This window comes from Mixophyes fleayi, chromosome 3 (genome assembly GCF_038048845.1).
Source record: "Mixophyes fleayi isolate aMixFle1 chromosome 3, aMixFle1.hap1, whole genome shotgun sequence".
NCBI lineage: Eukaryota > Metazoa > Chordata > Amphibia > Anura > Limnodynastidae > Mixophyes > Mixophyes fleayi.
The window spans coordinates 65,474,144-65,495,207 of record NC_134404.1 but is presented as its reverse complement, the minus strand read 5'-3'; the positions used below and the strand labels follow the sequence as shown (position 1 = coordinate 65,495,207).

At 39.5% G+C, this 21,064-nt stretch overlaps 1 protein-coding gene across 1 annotated transcript; it reads right to left on the bottom strand.

Annotated features, from left to right (window-relative positions):
- Nucleotides 1-1,073: 1,073 nt before the first annotated feature.
- LOC142143137 (apolipoprotein L3-like) lies at nucleotides 1,074-20,520 on the bottom strand. Its single transcript, XM_075200849.1, has 2 exons — nucleotides 20,451-20,520; nucleotides 1,074-1,856 (listed from the first exon to the last, which is right to left on the bottom strand). The coding sequence occupies exon 2, from the start codon at nucleotides 1,851-1,853 to the stop codon at nucleotides 1,074-1,076; it is 780 nt and encodes a 259-aa protein (XP_075056950.1). The 5' UTR covers nucleotides 1,854-1,856; nucleotides 20,451-20,520.
- Between the last annotated feature and the right edge of the window lie 544 nt (nucleotides 20,521-21,064).

The window sequence follows — 21,064 nt, the reverse complement described above, 5'->3', positions numbered from 1 at the left end:
TTATAGTATACCTGTCTTATTTTTTATATGTAAAAGATTTGTTTTTGACAAATAAAGACAAAACTTTATTGTATTTTTTCAATTTAAACTGTGGAACTGGAAGCTCAAACCAAGCTACTAGTTCCATGTATGTTCCAGCCCCCTCTCCCCCCACTGTGTGCTCAGTAAAGCTAAATAGGGGCCTCTAGAGTGATAACTTATCTATGAATATTTTACATCATGACTGCTGAGTGTTGCTCAGCTGCCGAGATGATGATATAATGATAAGAATACAGCTTTCAGCAAACAGGATCCATTTTCCTGTTAACTATTAAGACTGGCTGGATAATGGCTAGGAGCCTGATTCATTAAGGATCTTAACTTGTGAAACTTCTTATTTCAGTCTCCTGGACAAAACCATGTTACAATGCAAGGGGTGCAAATTAGTATTCTGTTTTGCACATAAGTTAAATACTGACTGTTTTGTCATGCAGCACACAAATATCAACTTTAAATTTTAGTGTACAAATAAGCTATCAAGTATTTGTGTGCTACATGAAAAAACAGTCAGTATTTAACTTATGGGCAAAACAGAATATTAATTTGCACCCCTTGCATTGTACCATGGTTTTGTCCAGGAGACTGAAGTTTCTTAAGTTAAGTTAAGATCCTTAATGAATCAGGCCCCTACTCATTAAATAACGTCACTTTCTACTGGGGTGAGAAAATCATTTATTGTCAGCTTCATAGTGTTATGACCTGCTCCAATAATTCATTATTATGAGACAAGTAAAAGGGACCTGTTTCTGAGTTTGGAAAGTACTATGCAGGAAAAGTATCGGTGCAAATTGCATTTACTCACAATTTTATTATAGCATAGTCTATTATAGCATAGACTATTATTATAATAAAATCACTTAATAAGATTTTAGCAGGTAGAAAAAAAGTTGATACAGTGATTATTAAAGTGTCACATTACAGTTGGTGAAAATCTCAGAAATATCAAGATAAATTAAGCATGACCAAGAAATATGATACATGTAATATATGGATTTTGAATATAAGTGTATATATCCTTCTTAGAAGTGAACTATTTATGTTTTATTTGCTTCCAAATCTTGTAAGAGCACCTGTAGCTTTTTATTTTCCTTTTGCATATCATCATATTTTTCTTGTAGTTCGTGGACAATTTTTCTTATCTCAGCAGCTGCCTCTGTTTTAGCACCTTTGTGCAGATCTATAGCTCCCTTTACCACAAAAGCAGCATCAACCACTATGAACACTGCAGCAAAAACGCCGGAAACAACTCTGGCTGCCCGAGCCCCCTGAGCTACTAACTCGACCCCTCTAGTTGCAGCTGCAGATATTCTGCCCAGCTGAACCAATCTACTTATCTCTAGTGTGAGGAATGCACCTCTCCCCCCAATTTTGCCCATATTTTCCATTTGTTCTGCATCCAGCACAGAGTTAAGAGCTTCATATTCACCTTTAATATTTTCAGAAATGTTATGAATTTTAGTAAATATCCCCTGAATTTCCGAAACAATCTCTTCTACTCTGTTGCATTTCTTTTTAATATGTACAGTATCAGCTATAGAAGCCGCTGCTCCGGTGACCCCTCCAGCCACAGCCACACCAATGCCAACACCACTGACAATCAGAGATGCACCAAGTGTAAACGGGGCCAGGATTAGGCCTACAATGCTGGTGATTCCTCCGGCTATTCCAAATGAACTTCCTGTGATGCTGGCAATGGTGGCTCCTTTATGGAATTTGTCTACGTCATCAGCGATCCTGAGCAGGTCTTTAATGCATTCTTCAAATATTTTTAGCAAAAGTATCCATATGTCTTTGTACTCCTGAATACGTGTCATTATCTGTTCAAAATAAACATAAAATTAAGAAAGTTTAGTAAACATGACCATGCTTGACTGTCTATATAATGCATTTGATAATATTTACATACATTATATTTATAAAACAAATTTACAATACAATAATAAGATGTTAGAGGGTATGTATTACACCCCTTACATTAATAGTATGCAGCAATAGGCAAACTTAAACAAGTCTTTAGAGCAGATGTGGGCTGCAGAGATTTTGTCATCTTCATTTTACTAACATAGGGGGGAATTCAATTCCCCCCGACACAACGCCGCACAAAGTCTTTTACTGTTAATATGGTATTAATGTAATTCTATCGTTTTCAAATAAGCATTGCATAAGCGATTGTATTGTGTTTCCGAAGCACAAAGTAATTTATTTTTAGCAGATGTAAAATTTAACAATTCAATACATGATTATATTACAGTACAGCCAATACCAAAAGATAAATACATACTGCTGCGTTCGCATGTGCTAGCTTCGCTCCCACAGGTACCAGTGAACAGTATTTCACTCCAGAATACTGTGGTCAGAGAATGACTGAGGAGTGCCAGTGAGAGCTGTTATTATATACACTCAGTGTTACAGTGAGAACAATGGAGATGATGTGGCTTGCTTCTATTGGTCCAGGTATCAGGAAGGTCCAGAGTGCTGCAGGTCATAGGCCAGTTCAAACCAAAATATCCAAAGGTGGGGGTCATCTCTCCAGGGGTTGTGCTCTGACTTTTCCCACCAAGGCTCCAGTTTCAACTAGTCTATTAGCATTTTATAGTCAGTATTACTTCAAGTATATATTCCCTAACATCACTAACTAGAGTATGCAATGTGCGATCTCTTCGGTGAATGAACCGGACAACTGCTGATGAATAGGGGATTAATATGATACCAGACATGACACCTTTCCTATAACCTGAACCTTAAATAACACATAATATATAAACTAATAATAAACTAAATACTATCCGTTCATAAATCACTGTATAACTGTCACGAGCCGCGGCTGTATGCCAAATCCTGGCGTGAACTAGCAGCCGGGCGTGTGCTTTAGATTCTGTGCTCTGTTATTATCCTTGTGGCATAGATGTAGGAGGGTGTAGGGACATCCTCCCACACCAGGGGGAGCTCTTATATGATTTAAACTGGTTCACTTATATTTTTATCATGCTTCCTGGTTATATTATTTCCTATGCTAGTTCTAGCTAGTAATTAATTAGCTGCCTCCTTAGGCTGATTCTCAGCCCTATCCTCCTCTGTCCTGATTGGCTCCTAGTACTATTTAAGGCAGTGAGATCTGGGCCTCACTGCCGGTTATAGCGTCCTGTCTCCAGTACTGCTGCCTGCTATTTGTTCCTGTGTTTGGTGTGTAACCAGAGATTGATTACCCGTGTATGACCTTTGCCTGTTCCTGGACTTTGAACCTGTGCTTCTGACCCTGATCTATTGCCTGAAACCGGATTCTGAACCTCTGCTAGTGACCCTGATCTTACGCCTGTCCCTGGATCCTGAACCTGTGCCTGTGACCTTGACCTTTCTGCCTATACCTGACATATCCTCTGGTGCCCTGCCCAGTCCGCTGACATCTGGCCTGTCGCTACTCCGTGTGCAATCTCCTATACCTGTGCGCTGCAGTGTTAGCATAAACACATACTACTCTGAGCATAAGACCTGGGGGCATCTGAGTACCTGTGAGCATAACCAGTCTCTACGGGCAAGGCGGCTGCTAAAGGTGAAGACCTCGTCTACCTGTTCTATGTGTTTATGCCGCACTGGTAGCCATAATAATAATGGAACCAATATGAATATGAATTTTATAAATAACTAAATGTTGTAATGCGAGCGTGCGCGTGCGTATTTTACAGTGCGATCACAGTATGCCATGCTACACGTGGCATACTGAGTGCAATCGCACAATAAACCAATATTAACCAATATACTTTCGTTCATCCAATTATATGACTTTGACAGTTCCACCCTTTGATAGTATAATAAACTATCACCTTAAAGATTTTATATGCAGGATCTCAGTACCACGTTTCATTGCTCTGTAATGCAAGTCCCCCTTGGTGTATGGCCATGCTGTCTGTAGATCTAAACAAGTTATCATAAGTGAGAGTCTTAATCTTCAAAACAGTTTCTTCTTTTACTATAGACCTCTGGAGCTTGGAGATAACCCTTTTTGTATGTCCCTCAAGGGTACAATAAAACATGTAATACATTATTTGGAGGGGTACAGAGTACAATAGAACATGTATCAGTTATACAGAATACTCTACTACAGTTCTTCATATCTAACAGGTTCATCCAACCAAAGCATGTCTTTAAGATCAGACAACATTTAAACATTTCATGTTCACCAATAACATCATAAACCTGAGTTACAATATACATTCCAATAATATCAACATTTCCTTTCTTCAACACTTGTGGGGTGGGCTATTGTGTGCTCGTTCTTCCCAGCCTCCCAATACTCAAGTTTCTTTGTACGTGAAACAGTGGTCGGCTTGCCAAATATTGTGAGACTCCAAACTAAGGGACCTAGGTGTCGTACTTTTTTCCCTAGTGACCTCCCACCCATAATTCAGGTACCTAAAGAATATTTAGTGGAAAGAGAACTAGTCCTACTCGATATAATCACTAAGGCACGCCCAGCACTTAGTTTGGTCTAAAACCTTACCCACCCAAGAATGATAATCATTCTCAAGGATGCCTGCTCAGGTCCGAATATTACTGGACTGGCATCGCTGGATGTACCTCTCTTCAACTATGGGGTCAACGTATTTACGGACGTAATGCTACTCAGACAATAGCCCCTCACACTTTCTCCAAGCTCCAAGGTTTCCAAATTTTCCTTTACCCCTGAATTGAATACAGTAATTGGCTGGACCGATTGTGCTTCTATATTCTCCTTCATCCCCAATTCCTCAATATCATTACCTGAACCAGCCTCTGTCACCTGTCAATAATTAAAATAATTGACCGTCCTGACGAGAGAATGAAATGAGAGAAACACAAAACAGGAAAAACCTTTGGCTCAGGTGCTACTAACTGCATTCGAGGCCTTCCAGAACAGATTCATGAGTGCACTTGGACCCCTCTCTGAGTGTTGGCTCCTCTGCAGTGAGTGGAATGGGTACCAGTGTCTCTGCTACTCTTGGAGTCGTAATTCTGGTAGCTTACACTTGGTACCTGTCTGTCAAATAACCTGAGCCTAGGAAATTATTACTCCACAACTTACTCTCCCGGTCCAACGTCCTGACAGTTAGTGTACATTTTCAGGAGACAGTGTTTTAAATGTTCTTGGTTACTGTCTCACTATTTACCTTCCCTCTCAAGGTCTAGACTAGTCTCTCAGCTACAAACTCATCACAAGAGAAGTCAAAAACATTTAAAAAATAACAGGTTAAGAGGCAGCCCAGGAGTGATCTTGATAGTGGGGAGGACTAGTGGCCAAACTATCAGCCCCTTCAATCAAGTTTCAACCCTCATTCTATTCAATTCGTTATAACTAGTACCGTTACTTTATGTTCACACTGGTTTGTGGCTAATCAAAAGTATGTGATTTGTTACCACTACTCATACATTATACATTTATTATCAATAACATGAATTCCCCTATCACCTATTATAACTCTAGCTATCACATTGAATAACTAAAGCTTTGAGTATGACACAGTAATACATTAGACACATTTCAATACACCTCTACCCAGACATATTTCATCGGTACACCAGTGTATACTTGAGGATCCTGCATGGTGGTAATTGGATGAAGTGGATTTGTTTCACCTGGAGAAATTCTTCAGGTAACACAAATCTTCATATATTATCTAATATGTGTATGTGTGCATGTTTGTGTGTGTGTGTGTTCACATTTTAAAACAATACAACGAAAAACAAAACAAACATAGATTTGTCAGCTGTCACACACAACCCTGCTGTCTATTTGACAGCTATGTTCACCCTGGTGTGACAGCCATGTATAGTCGTGTGTGTGTAAGTGTGGACTTTACCAGCAGCTACTTCAGTTGGTAACTGTGTCACTGTATAAAGTCTTCTATGTAGTGTCCTACTCATGTGCTGGTATTGCTATAAAGGATTTTTCAGTCACCTCAACATCGCCCCCATGACTAGAAAAATGCTGAAGACCAATGTATATCAATCGATTTTCCCTCTGCCAACTCACATACCATTTTCAGTACCCCATGTTCAGCTACTTGGTTAAGTGAGAAGGGCAAAGGGGTCTATGTCTATAACACTTTCTTCAAAATATAACAGTATCCAGTACATGTCTGTCTAACAGTGAAAAAATATAAAACACATTTTCTAGGGTTTCACATTATATCGTATCTTGTGGCAAAAATCCTACTCCAATGTTCTACACAGAGATGCATATCTTTATATCTAACCTCCAGCAATCTCCTGTCCCCACCCTTTGTGCATACATATAAAGGCAAATTTTTGTACAGGAGGCACGAAAAACAAAAAACAAAAACAAAAAAAAGGAAACAAAACAGATATGCAATCTATAAAACGTGAATCGTATTTCCACAACAGAACCTTTCTGCCTAAATTAGCAGTTTCTATACACATAAATCAAAACCCCTAACTGTTTCTGTAACTCATGTCAATCTAGTGTGTATATCCCTGTCACAAAAATGTCTTAGCCCCATTACTGAGACCGTGTCTACATCTTTTTTGTATCTATATACAAGAGAAGAGAGAGAGATACTGGCATAGATGTAAAGAATGAGAAATAAGAAAACAATGAATAATGAGAATACAAAGATTTGAATACAAGGGTTTGAAAACAAATAGACATGCAGAAAGGGAGATTTTTACAGTAAATGACATTGGACACTATGGGAAAATGGCTGTATTCATTCCACTAATCCCCTTAACTATTCACTAAACTATGACCCCTCCCCATACTTTACTAGGGGGTCTTACATCAACCGTGCAATCCAGTGTCGTCCGTCATTTGTTCATTAATAACTCGGTATCACCATAACTACATACCTTTGCAAAGGACTTTCTGACTTATAACAGAGAAATGAAAGATTAACTCTTAGTGACTTATGCTTATCGGAAATACATAAAACGATATTTTGGAGCAAAGTATGTACATACTTCATTTTCGGATAATGATTCTCAGCCAAACAAATTATTATGAGTCACTGCAGCCTAAAGCAAAGAGTGTTCCAATGATCCATTGTTAATTTGTCTTTCAAGAGTAATTTTTCTACTTCTCTATCCCACCCCCTTAAGCACTAAGTCTATATTTCTTTCGTCTACTCTTATCTGTGAGAAGAAAAGACAAGATAGTTATCTTTAAACAACAAACAAAACAAACATTTTCATTCTTTACCATCGGCCAGCGATCAGGAAAGCAAACATGACAACATAAAACAAACAAGCAAAATCAACAAAGTATACTTTTTAAATCAGTTTCTTTCTAAACCTACACATTAATACTTACCATTGATTATTATTTGCCTTGCCTGGTCCTAATTTCTTAGCCTTTACTCTAATATTTTCTTTGCAATCTTTCCTCAAATGTCCCTTCTTAAGGCAATTAAAACACTTCAAATATTTCTGTTTCTTTCATCCCTTATAGAGATTTTTATAATTCTGAGGTTGTGAATGTAATCTTTCTAAAGCCTGGATACTGACCATCATTAGCCTGTCACTCTGCGCTTTTTCCTTTTTACATATATTTTTATCATGTTCTACAGCATGCTCTCTAATTTCATTTACTGTGAGACCTCTCCAATTAGGAAAAGAGGTTTGTATCCAGGTCCTTAGATCCTCCTGGAGACCGTCCATTAGCACTGCAACAGTTACCTCCCTATGATGTGGATTTTCCCTTATATCTGGTATCCCTGTGTACTTAATCATGGCCACTAGAGCCCTAGAAAAATAGTTGTAATCTCACTACCTTTTTGTTTGATAGTGAAAATTTTTCCCCATTCCACTGACACTGGAAAATATATGGCCAACTGTGTGATTATACGTCCAATATTGTCCTGATTGTCATCCTTGGTTAAGGATTTATCCTTCTCCAACCTACAATCCTTAATGAACGTTTGTATACCAGTATTGAGAGGAAGACAAGCTCTAAACACTACTCGCCAATCTTTATTAGTAGGCTCATGTGCATTACCTAAATGTCTAATAAATTTCTGACACTTGGCCAAATCTTTTTTTAGGATCAGGGAAATCAGACATAATTGTAAACAGTTCCGTCCTAGTCCATGGAAAATGCATTGCTACATGTTTTATGAGAACTACACCATCTCTGTCCGCCTTCCCATTGGGAACTGCTGTTGTGTAGACAGGATGCAGACTTACCAATTCGCTACATTCTGAACTAGTTGCTAGAATTGCTGTTGCAGTATAAAGAATGTCCCCCTTTCTATTCATTTCTACATTGTTCTCATTGATTTCAGCCGCTACCCCTGCTCGTGGAACCGTTCCCTTTCCTTGTCCGTGTACTGTTTCTTGTATGTTACTGGCATGGGCAATGGCTGAAATAATGGTGGGTACATGTTCTTCTTCTAAAACATTACTCTCATCATAACTTAAGACATCATACAAATTACTCATTACATTTGTAACATTTTTGGTATTGGCTGTACTTACCGCCCCGACCGCATTTGTCGGGGGCGCGCTTGCGCTCAGTTCTCCTCGCTTTGCAACGCTCACTTCTGTTGTGCGCGCACTTTGCGCCACACTTACTTCCGCTGAGCACGCGCTCCCTTGCCACGTGTACCCTTCTTGTTGCCACAATTTTAAACAGTCATCATGTTCAAATCTCGTTTTTGTTGATTTAATCAACCGTACTTTATCTCTAACATTATTTAACACCTCTGAGTCAAAACTACCTATATTTGAAAAAAGGTCTCTCACAATCCTTGGTCCTCTTGACCCACTTGTCGCAATATGCCGTTGCGTATGCACCATATTTCTTACACATGAGAAATCTTGCTGAACCAATAAGGCCTTCCTTAGGCAGTACATTGGCCATCTCTAGCGTGTGTTTATCACTTATTTTGAACAATACCTTTTATGCGGAACACAGATAACACCGCAGTGCTCTGTCCCTTCCAGAAAACAATACCCTTTATGCGGACCACAGATAATACCGCAGCATTCTGTCCCTTCCAGCAAACAATTTCAACCCCTTGCTATAAACAATTTACCACTAGAGATCTCTAATGGCCGTGGATGTATTTCCTCTAGCTGAGTCCACTCACTTCCTCTCGCACCAAACGAGGACCCCTAACACAGAAATATCAATGTGGGCCACAGGGCTATCAGCTCCTCGATACCCTGGCTCTACCAACAAAATCTGTTTTCACCGTATACCTTGTATACTACTTATTCAAATCATATACTTCTTCAATACACCGTATACTACTCACAATACTGTATACTACTGAAAAACTGCACCGTCTGCTACTCAAAATACCACATATTACCATAAAACCACACCATATGCTACTTAAAATACCGTACATTACTTAAAAACTGCACCGTATGCTACTCAAAATACCACATACTACTTAAAATAACCCCGCATGCTACTCAAAATTCCGCACACTACTTAAAATAACACCGCACCATATACTACTTAAAACACCGTATATTACTTAAAATCAACACTGTATGCTACTCAAAATGCCGCACACTACTTATATAGTGTTCTCATTTCAAACACTACCTTTGCCGTCCAGTCCACCTCGTCAGGCAGCAACCGATATCCCTGTCTTTTCAATAATAAATCACCTCTTTGTCTGTCTTTTTTTCAACAGTATACAAATTCTTCCCTTATCTGTCTCTTTTCAACAGTTAACAAACTCCTCTCTTATCTTTATGCATACCATTCACATACAACCTTTTGTTTTCTGCACAGAAAATAGATTTCCCAAACAATGGTAATATCTTTTTCAGAGGTTTTAACAAGTGATTATAATATACATATATAACAGACTATGAACACGATTGTTTAAAAATGTGGCAATAATACCGGAAGTACACATACACTATGCAATGCAATATCTTTTAAAACGCAAAATGACAATAAAAAGAAACATTTTTCTTTTTTGTCCCTAGATTCAAGTTAGCGTTCCTTCAGATTATGCAACAGTGGACATTCGGTTTCTCAACACAGAATGAACAACAGGTTTTGAACACATTGTGTTCTTTACCGTATGTGATGCGTCAATCCACCCTTTGTTGAGGAACCGAAATCCGTAAGCGTTGCATACCTTCCGGTAACGTAACCTCACTCAGAGCCCCCAAATTATTAAAATAATTCTATTGTTTTCAAATAAGCATTGCATAAGCAATTGTATTGTGTTTCCGAAGCACAAAGTTATTTATTTTTAGCAGATGTAAAATTTAACAATTCAATACATGATTATAATACAGTACAGCCAATACCAAAAGATAAATACATACCGCTGCATTCGCATGTGCTAGCTGCGCTCCCACGGGTACCAGTGGTCAGTATTTCACTCCAGAATACTGTGGTCAGAGAATGACTGAGGGGTGTCAGTTAGAGCTGTTATTATATACACTCAGTGTTACAGTGAGAACAATGGAGATGATGTGGCTTGCTTCTATTGGTCCAGGTATCAGGAAGGTCCAGAGTGCTACAGGTTAAACCAAAATATCCAAAGGTGGGGGTCATCTCTCCAGGGGTTGTGCTCTGACTTTTCCCGCCAAGGCTCCAGTTTCAACTAGTCTATTAGCATTTTATAGTCAGTATTACTTCAAGTATATATTCCCTAACATCACTAGAGTATGCAATTCGGCGAATGAACCGGACAACTGCTGATAAATAGGGGATTATTATGATACCAGACATGACACCTTTCCTATAACCTGAACCTTAAATAACACTAAAGTGTATATATATATATATATATATATATATATATATATATATATATAATCATAATATATAAACTAATAATAAACTAAATACTATCTGCTCATAAATCACTGTATAACAGAACCAATATGAATATGAATGATATAAATAACTAAATGTTGTAATGCGAGTGTGTGCGTGCGTATTTTACACGTGGCATACTGAGTGCAATCGCACAATAAACCAATATTAACCAATATGCTTTCGTTCATCCAATTATACGACTTCGACAATGGTAATTTTAGCACAGATTTCTGGGAGCTGCGAGCAAAAAGCCGGTGTTGATATTACTGTATTAATGGTAATTATGTACATTATTACCGTAATATCGATAAAATGCACAGGCCGCATTACTTTTGACAGTAACGCGGCCAATTGAATTCCATACAATCATATAATCTAATGTCAATAAAATTGTACATTTTTATCAGCTAAAAAAATATTTCAGTTCAGATTGTTTTAAATTAAAATACATCTGTTAAATACACTCAGTGTTGGCAGCTATTTTATGGGCTGAACAAATATTCCACCCATGAATTCATATGGACTGGTGACATCACTGAAATAAGATACACAAAATCTGTCAAGCATCAGTGGGTTTCTTACATGTAGATTACAGGTACATTTTAAAGTTCTGTTGTTTATGTCTGCATACCATAAGGCTGCTGCTTAAACCGAGAAGGATCTGAAGAAGTGTATAGAGGAGTCTGTGCTGCCAAGTAATGAAACTCATATAAGTTCCGAGAGGCAAAACGGTTGCACAAACTTTTCTTAACTGAAGCTGTCCACCAACAATTGTTCACACCCAGCATGTGTTTATACATGGTAATAAATCCATGGAACTAGTAACAATGTAAGACAATCTCAATAATATACTGTATAATAGAAATTAGGCATTGCTAAAAAAAAAATAACCCTAGATCACTGAATACTTGTTTCGCTGATTTAATTACTTATTAACATTTCTTTATATAACACCAGCATTTTTCTGTAGCGCTTTATAATTTCGAACAAACACAGTAATATGAGACTGGGTATTAACAACCAGACAGAGAGGTAAGTAGGCTCTGCTTGCAAGCTTACAACCTATACGACAACAGGAGTGTGATACATGAGGTTAAGGGCCTCTGAGCTGCCTTCTGGTGTGATGCTGTGGTAAGAAAGAACTGATAGAGATGTCAACAATCTGAGATCTGGTACACGAGTGGTCAGATGCCAAAAATTAAACCAGGGAATTCAAGGAAAATGTAGAAAGGGAACAAGGAGCAAGGAAGCCAGACGCTATGGTAAGATACCTGTTTCTCTGACACTGAATTTGAAAAGCCCATCCCTTGAATTGCAGTCACTTGACTCCAGTGATGACAAGGGGAGCGAGATGCTCCATTAAATACATTCCACATCACTCACTGTGGTACAGAGCAAAATCTATAATTAGTGAGGTGAGCTGGCCGCTCGCCTCCCTTCTAACTTTATTTACTGATATAACGCTCTCAGTTCATTAACTATGCAGCTGTGGATACCGTGTTTTTAACATTGTTTTATAGTTTCTAATTTAATCTGTACTCAAATATTTTTTTTATTGTTACTTAGTTATTGTTTTTATTTTTAGTGCTGTATATATATGGTTAGGTCATGAGATAATCTATGTCATAGCCAATTATAAATAAATTATTATTTTTTTAAATAGTTTTTGTACCTTATCATATACTTGCTGAAGTACCCGGCGTTGTCCGGATTTAAATCTTGAAGTTATTAAGTTATCAATGAGTTGGATGTAACTGCCAACATTTTAAAAATAATTAGCAGATTAGCTGCTCTTCCAACGCACCCAGGAGGTGGCTGCCCAGTGTTGGTTTAGTTGTTATATAAAATGTCATCCAAATCCATCCAGTGAAATCCCCAGAACAGGCTCTACGGGTCAAAGTTATGGCCAGCGTACACCAACCGGAGGTCCAAATGGGACCTCAACCCCTAGTATATCTTCTGGGATCCAATGTTACCAGTCTGTGTAGTTTTTGTCCAAATCCATCCAATGGAAGGCTCAGAACAGGCTCCCCGGGTCAACTCTCTGCCCAATGTACAGCAATGGGAGGTCCAACCAGGACCATAACCCCACTAAAACCTGGCCATGATCCAACTAGACCACCTCGCATTGGTTTCATCCCAATCGGTGCAGGGGTGTCACAGATATTCGACAACAAACAAACAAACTTATATATATATATATATATATATATATATACACAGATATATATATATATATATATATATATATATATGTGCATCTATGTGTATACATATGTGTAAATATATATATATATATATATATATATATATATATATATATGTCTATATATATATATACACACACATATATATGTATATATTTATATATATATATATATGTGTGTGTGTATCTATGTGTATACATATGTATATATATATATATATATATATATATATATATATATATATATATATATAGATATATCTGTATCTATATCGATATATATATATATATATATATATATATATATATATATATATATATATATATATATTGTGGCAAGAGCCCGCTACTGGTGAAGCACACGCGTACAACTTCTTCCTTTTTATGGTTCTTTATTGTCAGGATGGTAATAATTGTTTGACACCGTATACTTGCACAGCAATTATGGAGACCCTAAACGCTTACTATACATAGTCCAGCTCTCTGTCAAGATCAGCCAGCAATCCCAGCAGTGATCTCCCTGAACAATGAAACAAGCAGGGTTTTATACCTGACACTCTTCCCACAGGCCTAGCTTGATGGACAGGTGACACACCCACCTTCTCTTTAAAAAGGACACGCCCATCCCTGGCTCTGTTTAGACTTTCAGATACACCCTGTCTGTTTGCTGAGAGGAAGCAGCTTTTTAAATCTTGTAAGTAAACCAACTTTTACTACACATATGTTTTTACCTGGTTAAATCTCCACCTAGGTACATAACTGTGCCAATGTTTTACTCTACTTCCCTGCTTTCTCTGCATATTGCCAGCTAAATGCCTCCTTTTGTTACATATCCCTCCCCCTAACGTCTCCAAGTAGGGGGACGCAGACTTCGCGAGGAGCGCATATTTCTGTGACAACGCATCAGCATTTTTGTGTAGAATCCCAGGTCTATGTTCTACTGAGAACTTGAAAGGTTGTAGTGCCAAGAACCAGCGGGTTACCTTGGCATTTACCTCCCGGTTGTTCTGCATCCATCTTAATGGTGCATGGTCTGTTATTAGGGTGAACTCTCTGCCTAGGAGATAATAGCGCAGAGCTTCTGTAGCCCATTTTATGGTGAGACATTCTTTCTCCACAGTGGCATATTTTTGTTCCCTTGGAAGCAACTTACGACTTAGGTACAGGACAGGATTTTCTACTCCATTCTTCTCCTGTGACAAGATTGCACCTAAGCCAACACCAGAAGCATCAGTTTGGAGGAAGAACCTCCAGGTAAAATCCGGTGCTTGTAGAACTGAAGAGGAACAAATAGCTAACCGAAGATCAGACCAGGCGGTTTCTGCAGAGTCAGACCAGGTTAATCTATCTGGACAACTTTTTTTTAACATGTCCGTAAGTGGAGCAGCTCTAGTGGCGAAGTGGCTTACAAACCGCCTGTAGTAACCTACTAAGCCTATAAAAGGTTCTTAACTGCGACTTTTTTTCTGGTCTTGCCCAATTTTTGACTGCCTCCACTTTGTCTAGTCGGGGTTTTACATGCCCTCGACCAACAATGTACCCCAAATATTTGGCTTCTCTCATGGCTATGGCACATTTCTCTGGGTTAGCTGTTATCCCTGCTGACCTTAATGAAGCTAAGACTGCCTCAACTTTGGCTAAATGTGATCCCCAGTCTGGGGTATAAATCACTATGTCGTCCAAGTAAGCGGCTGCATAAGCTGTGTGAGGTCGTAGCAATTTATTCATGGCCCTTTGGAAGGTGGCAGGTGCCCCATGCAACCCAAAGGGTAGGACTTCATATTGATAGAGACCATCAGGGGTGGAAAATGCAGTTTTTGGCTTGGCCGTGGAAGTCAGGGGAACTTGCCAATAACCCTTTGTTAGATCAAGGGTTGTCAAATAATTGCTACCAGCAAGATTTTCCACTAGTTCATCCACACGTGGCATCGGATAGGCATCAAACTGCGACATACTGTTTAGGCGCCTAAAGTCATTGCAGAACCTAATTGTCCCATTGGGTTTCGGGACAAGCACAATGGGACTATTCCATTCACTCGTGGACTCTTCAATTACATCTACCTGGAGCATCTTTTCGCGACCTCCTTTCTCACGTCCACCCGTCTAGCTTCTGGAATACGATATGGCTTTACAATGACTCCTGGCGCAGTGACAATGTCGTGTTCGATTAAGGTAGTGCGCCCAGGAATGGAAGAGAAGATATCCCTGTTCCGGCGAATCATTTCTTCAGTCTGTTGTCTCTGCTGAATGGACAAGGCTGGCTCTATGGGCACTTCAGACTTTTCAATGGCAGTACTCACTACCTGAGGAGAGGTTTCCTCATCATGCCAGGGTTTAAGGAGGTTCACATGATATATTTGCTCCTCCCTTCTCCTACCTAACTGGCGGACTCTGTAATTGACAGGACCGACAGCCTCTAGAACTTCATATGGACCCTGCCAATGGGCAAAAAGTTTGCTTTCCTGGGTAGGAACCAGGACTAGGACCTTGTCCCCAGGCTTGAAAGATCGAACAACAGCACTTTTGTCATAACTTTTCTTCTGTCGTTCCTGAGCCTCTTTTACATGTTGCTGCACAATGGGCCCTATCTTTCCTAGCCTCTCATACATTTGGGAAACAAATTGTAGCAGATTTGGCTCCCTGGGACCTTGCTGCTCCCAGCCTTCTTTTAACATATCTAAGATACCCCTGGGCTGTCTCCCAAACAATAACTCAAAGGGACTAAACCCTGTTGAAGCTTGAGGTACCTCACGGATGGCAAACATCAAATAGGGAATAAGAGTGTCCCAATCTTTTTTTCTTGAGCCACTGCTTTCCTGAGCATGTGCTTTAATGTGCGGTTAAAGCGTTCCACCAAGCCATCTGTTTGTGGATGGTATACAGAGGTGTGAAGCGCGGTAACCCCTAGCAACTGACACATGTCCTTCATCAGTTTAGACATGAATGGAGTACCCTGGTCTGTGAGAATTTCTTTGGGTATTCCCAAGCATGTAAACATCAATACAAGTTCTTTAGCTATGGTGCTGGAATTTATGTTTCGCAGGGGAATTGCCTCTGGATACCTGGTTGCATAGTCAAGCACCACTAGTATATATTGGTGCCCACGTGCTGATTTTTCCATTGGCCCCACAAGGTCCATAGCTATCCGTTCAAAGGGAACTTGTACTATTAGAATTGGAATAAGAGGTGCCCTGTACATGGGTTTGGGACAGGTTCTCTGACAAATGGGACAGGACCGGCAATACTTTTTCACTGCTATGTGTACACTGGGCCAGTAAAACCTAAGCAGAACTCGTTCCCGTGTTTTATCCTTCCCTAGGTGTCCCCCACAGACATGTGTATGTGCTGCTTTTAACACTAGGGGTACATGGACCTGAGGAACCATTAATTGTTCTACTTTTCCCCCCTGTACAGTAGCAACTCTATACAAGAAATTATTTTTAACAATAAAATATGGTATACCTTCTGCAGGCTGGGCGGCTTTCGCTACCCCATTTACCTCAGTCACACTTTTAAAGGCATGTTCCAAAGTGGCATCAATAAGTTGGTCTCGAGCAAAGTTCTGCAGAGGAAACAAAATTGGCATTGCGGACCAGTCCGTATCCTCACTGACAGGCGGGGTGGGCTCATCTGCGACATAACCGACCAATGCTAGTTTGGACTGTCCATGTTTCCCCACAGGTGGATGCTTTTGTGGAACTCCTGCTGTGACTCCCAGGATGGCATTCCGGTTTGGCGGTTCCAAAAGATCGATGTCCAGATGCTGTGGATTCTTAAGCGGTTCCTTTAAGACCGGGCTTCCGACCATTGCATCAGTTGCCGGCATGTCCGGCCGGATCCGCTCACCGAGGACATCATTAAAGAGTGGGAAGTCTCGCCCCAAAATGAGTGGATATGGGAGTTTAGGTGCTATGGCAGCTACCACCATAACAGTTTTGTCTTTGAGTGTGACTGGTAGTATTGTTCTTTCATACTCCTCTGTGGTGCCATGTACGCAAAAACCTTCACTTTGGGCAACCGAGAAGTTATGGTTTCGGGTAAGGCAGAGCTTGAAACCAATGAGAGTTCACTCCTTGAGTCAACCAAGGCCAGAACAAGGTTTTGGTTGATTAGCACAGTCACCCGGAACAAACAAGGACTTCCTGATGTGGGACTCATGGTAAAACAGCTTGGAAATGCAGGCCCAATATATGCCACAGAACAGTCCATGGGTTCCTGTAGTTTAGGACACTAAAGTGGCCTGGCTCACCACATTCAAAACACTTCAGATTAGACAGCTTTGCACCTGGCCCTCTGTCCGTAGCAGTTTTACCATTGGGCCCTGTGGAAAGAATTGTCAAACCTGGCTTTTGGTGTGGCAGCGGCTTTGGCACAAATGCAGGTTCTTTAGTCATTTGCTGTAGCGCACAAAACCTTTCTACCACGGTGGCAAGCTCTTCATAAGTTTATGGGTCTGATTGCAGAACCCACCTTTGCAAATCACGGTTCAGCCCCCGGATGCAGTGATCTATCGCCAGAACTTCAATAATCCGAGAAGGCGAATTCTCCTCAGGCTGCAGCCATTTCTTTAAAATTTTAGAAAGCTCAGCCACTTGCGCTCTGACCATTTTTTCTTTATCATATTGCCATTGGTGATAGCGCTGGGCTCGGCCTGGCCCGGAAACTCCAATGCGAGCCAATATCTCAGGCTTTAGGCACGAATAATCAGAGGCCCGTTCCTCATCTAGATCCATATAAGCTCACTGAGCTTCACCAGTCAGATATGGCGCCAGTCTCTCAGCCCAATCTTTAGGAGGCCATTTTGCCCTTTTTGCAAGTCTCTCAAAGGACACCAGATATGCTTCTACGTCATCACCTGGCGACATTTTCAGGAGAACAGGACCAGGTGGTTCATTTCTGTCATGTCTCCCCTGGCTTAACTCTTCTCTTAAGAGCCTTGTGTTTTCCACCTGTGCCTCGGCGACTTGTAGCATCTGAGCTTGCTGCTGTTGCTGCGCAGTGGCCACATTTGCGAGGGTTCTCAGTACTTCCTCCATGTTGACATCTGCGCGGGTTGGGTAGCGGAAACTTGCTTCCCGGAGCATCCCACTCCTGACACCAATTGTGGCAAGAGCCCGCTACTGGTGAAGCACACGCGTACAACTTCTCACCTTCTCTTTAAAAAGGACACGCCCATCCCTGGCTCTGTTTAGACTTTCAGATACACCCTGTCTGTTTGCTGAGAGGAAGCAGCTTTTTAAATCTTGTAAGTAAACCAACTTTTACTACACATATGTTTTTACCTGGTTAAATCTCCACCTAGGTACATAACTGTGCCAATGTTTTACTCTACTTCCCTGCTTTCTCTGCATATTGCCAGCTAAATGCCTCCTTTTGTTACATATCCCTCCCCCTAACGTCTCCAAATAGGGGGACGCAGACTTCGCGAGGAGCGCATATTTCTGTGACAACGCATCAGCATTTTTGTGTAGAATCCCAGGTCTATGTTCTACTGAGAACTTGAAAGGTTTGTTACAATATATATACATATATATATATATGTATATATATATTTATATGTGTGTGTATCTATGTGTATGCATATGTATATATCTATATATATATATATATATATATATATATATATATATATATATATATATATCTGTATATATATTGTCAAAGTCGAATAATTGGATGAAAGTATAATATTGTTTCATCGTGCGATTGCATTCAGTACACCACACGTCATGACACAATCCCACGATAAATAACACACGCATACACTCGCACTTACACATTCAGTTATATATAGTTCATATTTATTAAGGTTCAAATCCACATTCATTTATTGGTAAAATGTATTAGATTGTTTATTTATGCATATATAATACTGTAGTAAAGGTATTTATGGTTCAGATGTGTTAAAAGGTAAAGCTTTTGGTCTCATATTAAAGCTTATTTCACCAGCATTAACCCGGTGTGGGCAGAATAGCGATCGTATCTAGCGATCGCAAGATACAAGCAATATGAGATTAATGCTCAAAAATACTTTTATGTGGGTCAGTTTGAACTGGTCATTCAGAGTCAAATCATAGGAACAATAGGGTGGGGAAAGCTTCCCCTCACCCTTTGTAAGGATCAAATGAACTGACCTATAACTGGCAAGGAACTGGAATATCATTAACCCTGGACCAATGAAGACTTCACTAAGAGTTGTAATCTGTACAGTATATACAAGCATGCTGGCCTTTGTTCTATCTCTTTTGATCCTGGAAACGTGAGAGCATGGGTGCATTCATTGAACCTGGGTGAACCCTATAAGGAAGATGTAATGTATTTTGGTTTTTATACTTTCCTGCTTTAATGTAACATCTTTAATATGTATCATGTATCGGCTGTACTGTATTATAATTATGCATTGAATTGCTAAAACTTTTACATCTGCTAAAATAAATTGTTTGTGCTTTGGAAACACAAGAACTCGCTTAGACAATGCTTATTGGAAAAAGATAAAATTACTTTAATAATATATATATATATATATATATATTGTGGCAGAAGCTCTGGGCGAGAGGTAAATGTCCCAGGTTCCTGTCGTTTGTATTTTAAACACCAAGGAGATTGTTTGTTTCTGAGGAAAAGCTCCTCATTTGATCTCTCAGCTTCAGAGACTCCCAGCAGAGTAATCAGGACACACACCTGTGTGGGGCTTATAAAAGGCTCCCCAGACAATCTCTCACTGTCTGGGGAGGAGATCAGGGGTCTTCTGAGAGAAGCTGCAATCTATGCTGTGAGTTCCACTTGTTTGATTTAAAGTGAGGGACATTAGGCCCCTCAGTCTAGAGAGTATACTACACTGTGTTAGCTAGTAGCCAGATGGCTAGGATTTTGTTTGTTTTGTTTTGTGTTGCAAGCTGGTGAATACAACTAGCTGAGGCTATTAACCTGAAGCGTTGCACTTATGTGATTTCTCTGGCTGACGTATATATAATCTCCAGTTATTATACATTTAACTTATTACTTGGTGCTTCTTGTTTGTTTATAATTTGTGTATACTTTTCAAGGATGGTGACATATCCCCTCTATAAGAAGCTGAATTGTAATATTGAGAATTTTAACTCCATAAGCACCATTTGTTTTGGCTTTTAGAACGTTAGGAATTGACGTATGGCACTTAAGAAATGTGTACACTAATATTGGTAAATAAATAACTATCGACAACTATAACTTATGATAAATAAAGTCTTTGATGTAGAATAAATCTCAATACCCAGTTTTCTTTAGGGCACGTATTTAGCGAATGAGTGATACATACTCATAGACACCTGAATTTGGGATTCAGGTGCTTTCCTATAATATACACAGCTATTCCATGCAGTAATAATACAGTTTGGAAATGCTGCCCCAAATATGCAACTATCTAGCATAGAAGACACATACCTTTTCACATATCAAACGAAACTGCTTTCTGTTGCCTAAGACTGACTTTCCAAGAGTTAAACAGTATCGAGACGATCATGATTGTCCCATAGATAGCGAAGTAGGGAATAAATTCTAGAAAATAAGATTGTTCACAAAATTTATATAGGGCTACTGGTATTTTTCATACACTGTGTATGGGATTGTGTCCAACCTCAATTTTTTGGAGAGAAGATATATATATATATATATATATATATATATATATATATATATATATATATATATATATATATCTTTTATTGGTCTTTTGTCCTTGGCTGTTGCCTCAGAGGATTTTATTCACTTGTACACATTTTATTAATTTAAAGAAGGGCGCCTCTTTCTCTTTCACTATTTTCTAGTTTGTTTTTCTGGGAGTTGTCCACTCCCTCCAAGTGCTGCAGGCTTTAAAAGATGGGAGGTTCAGTGGAAGGTTTTAAGTGTGACATCCTGAATATAAATTTGTATCACTAGCTTAGGGACTCACCTACAGGAGATGCTTTGACGCTGGCAGGTGAGTTTAACCCCAATATAGCGATATTGTGCACAAAAGTGTCCTTGACGTATATGATGACACATAGCGATTTATTTGT

Coding starts and splice junctions, on each gene's coding strand:
- LOC142143137 (XM_075200849.1), bottom strand. CDS start 1,853: ATGACACGTATTCAGGAGTACAAAGACATATGGATACTTTTGCTAAAA.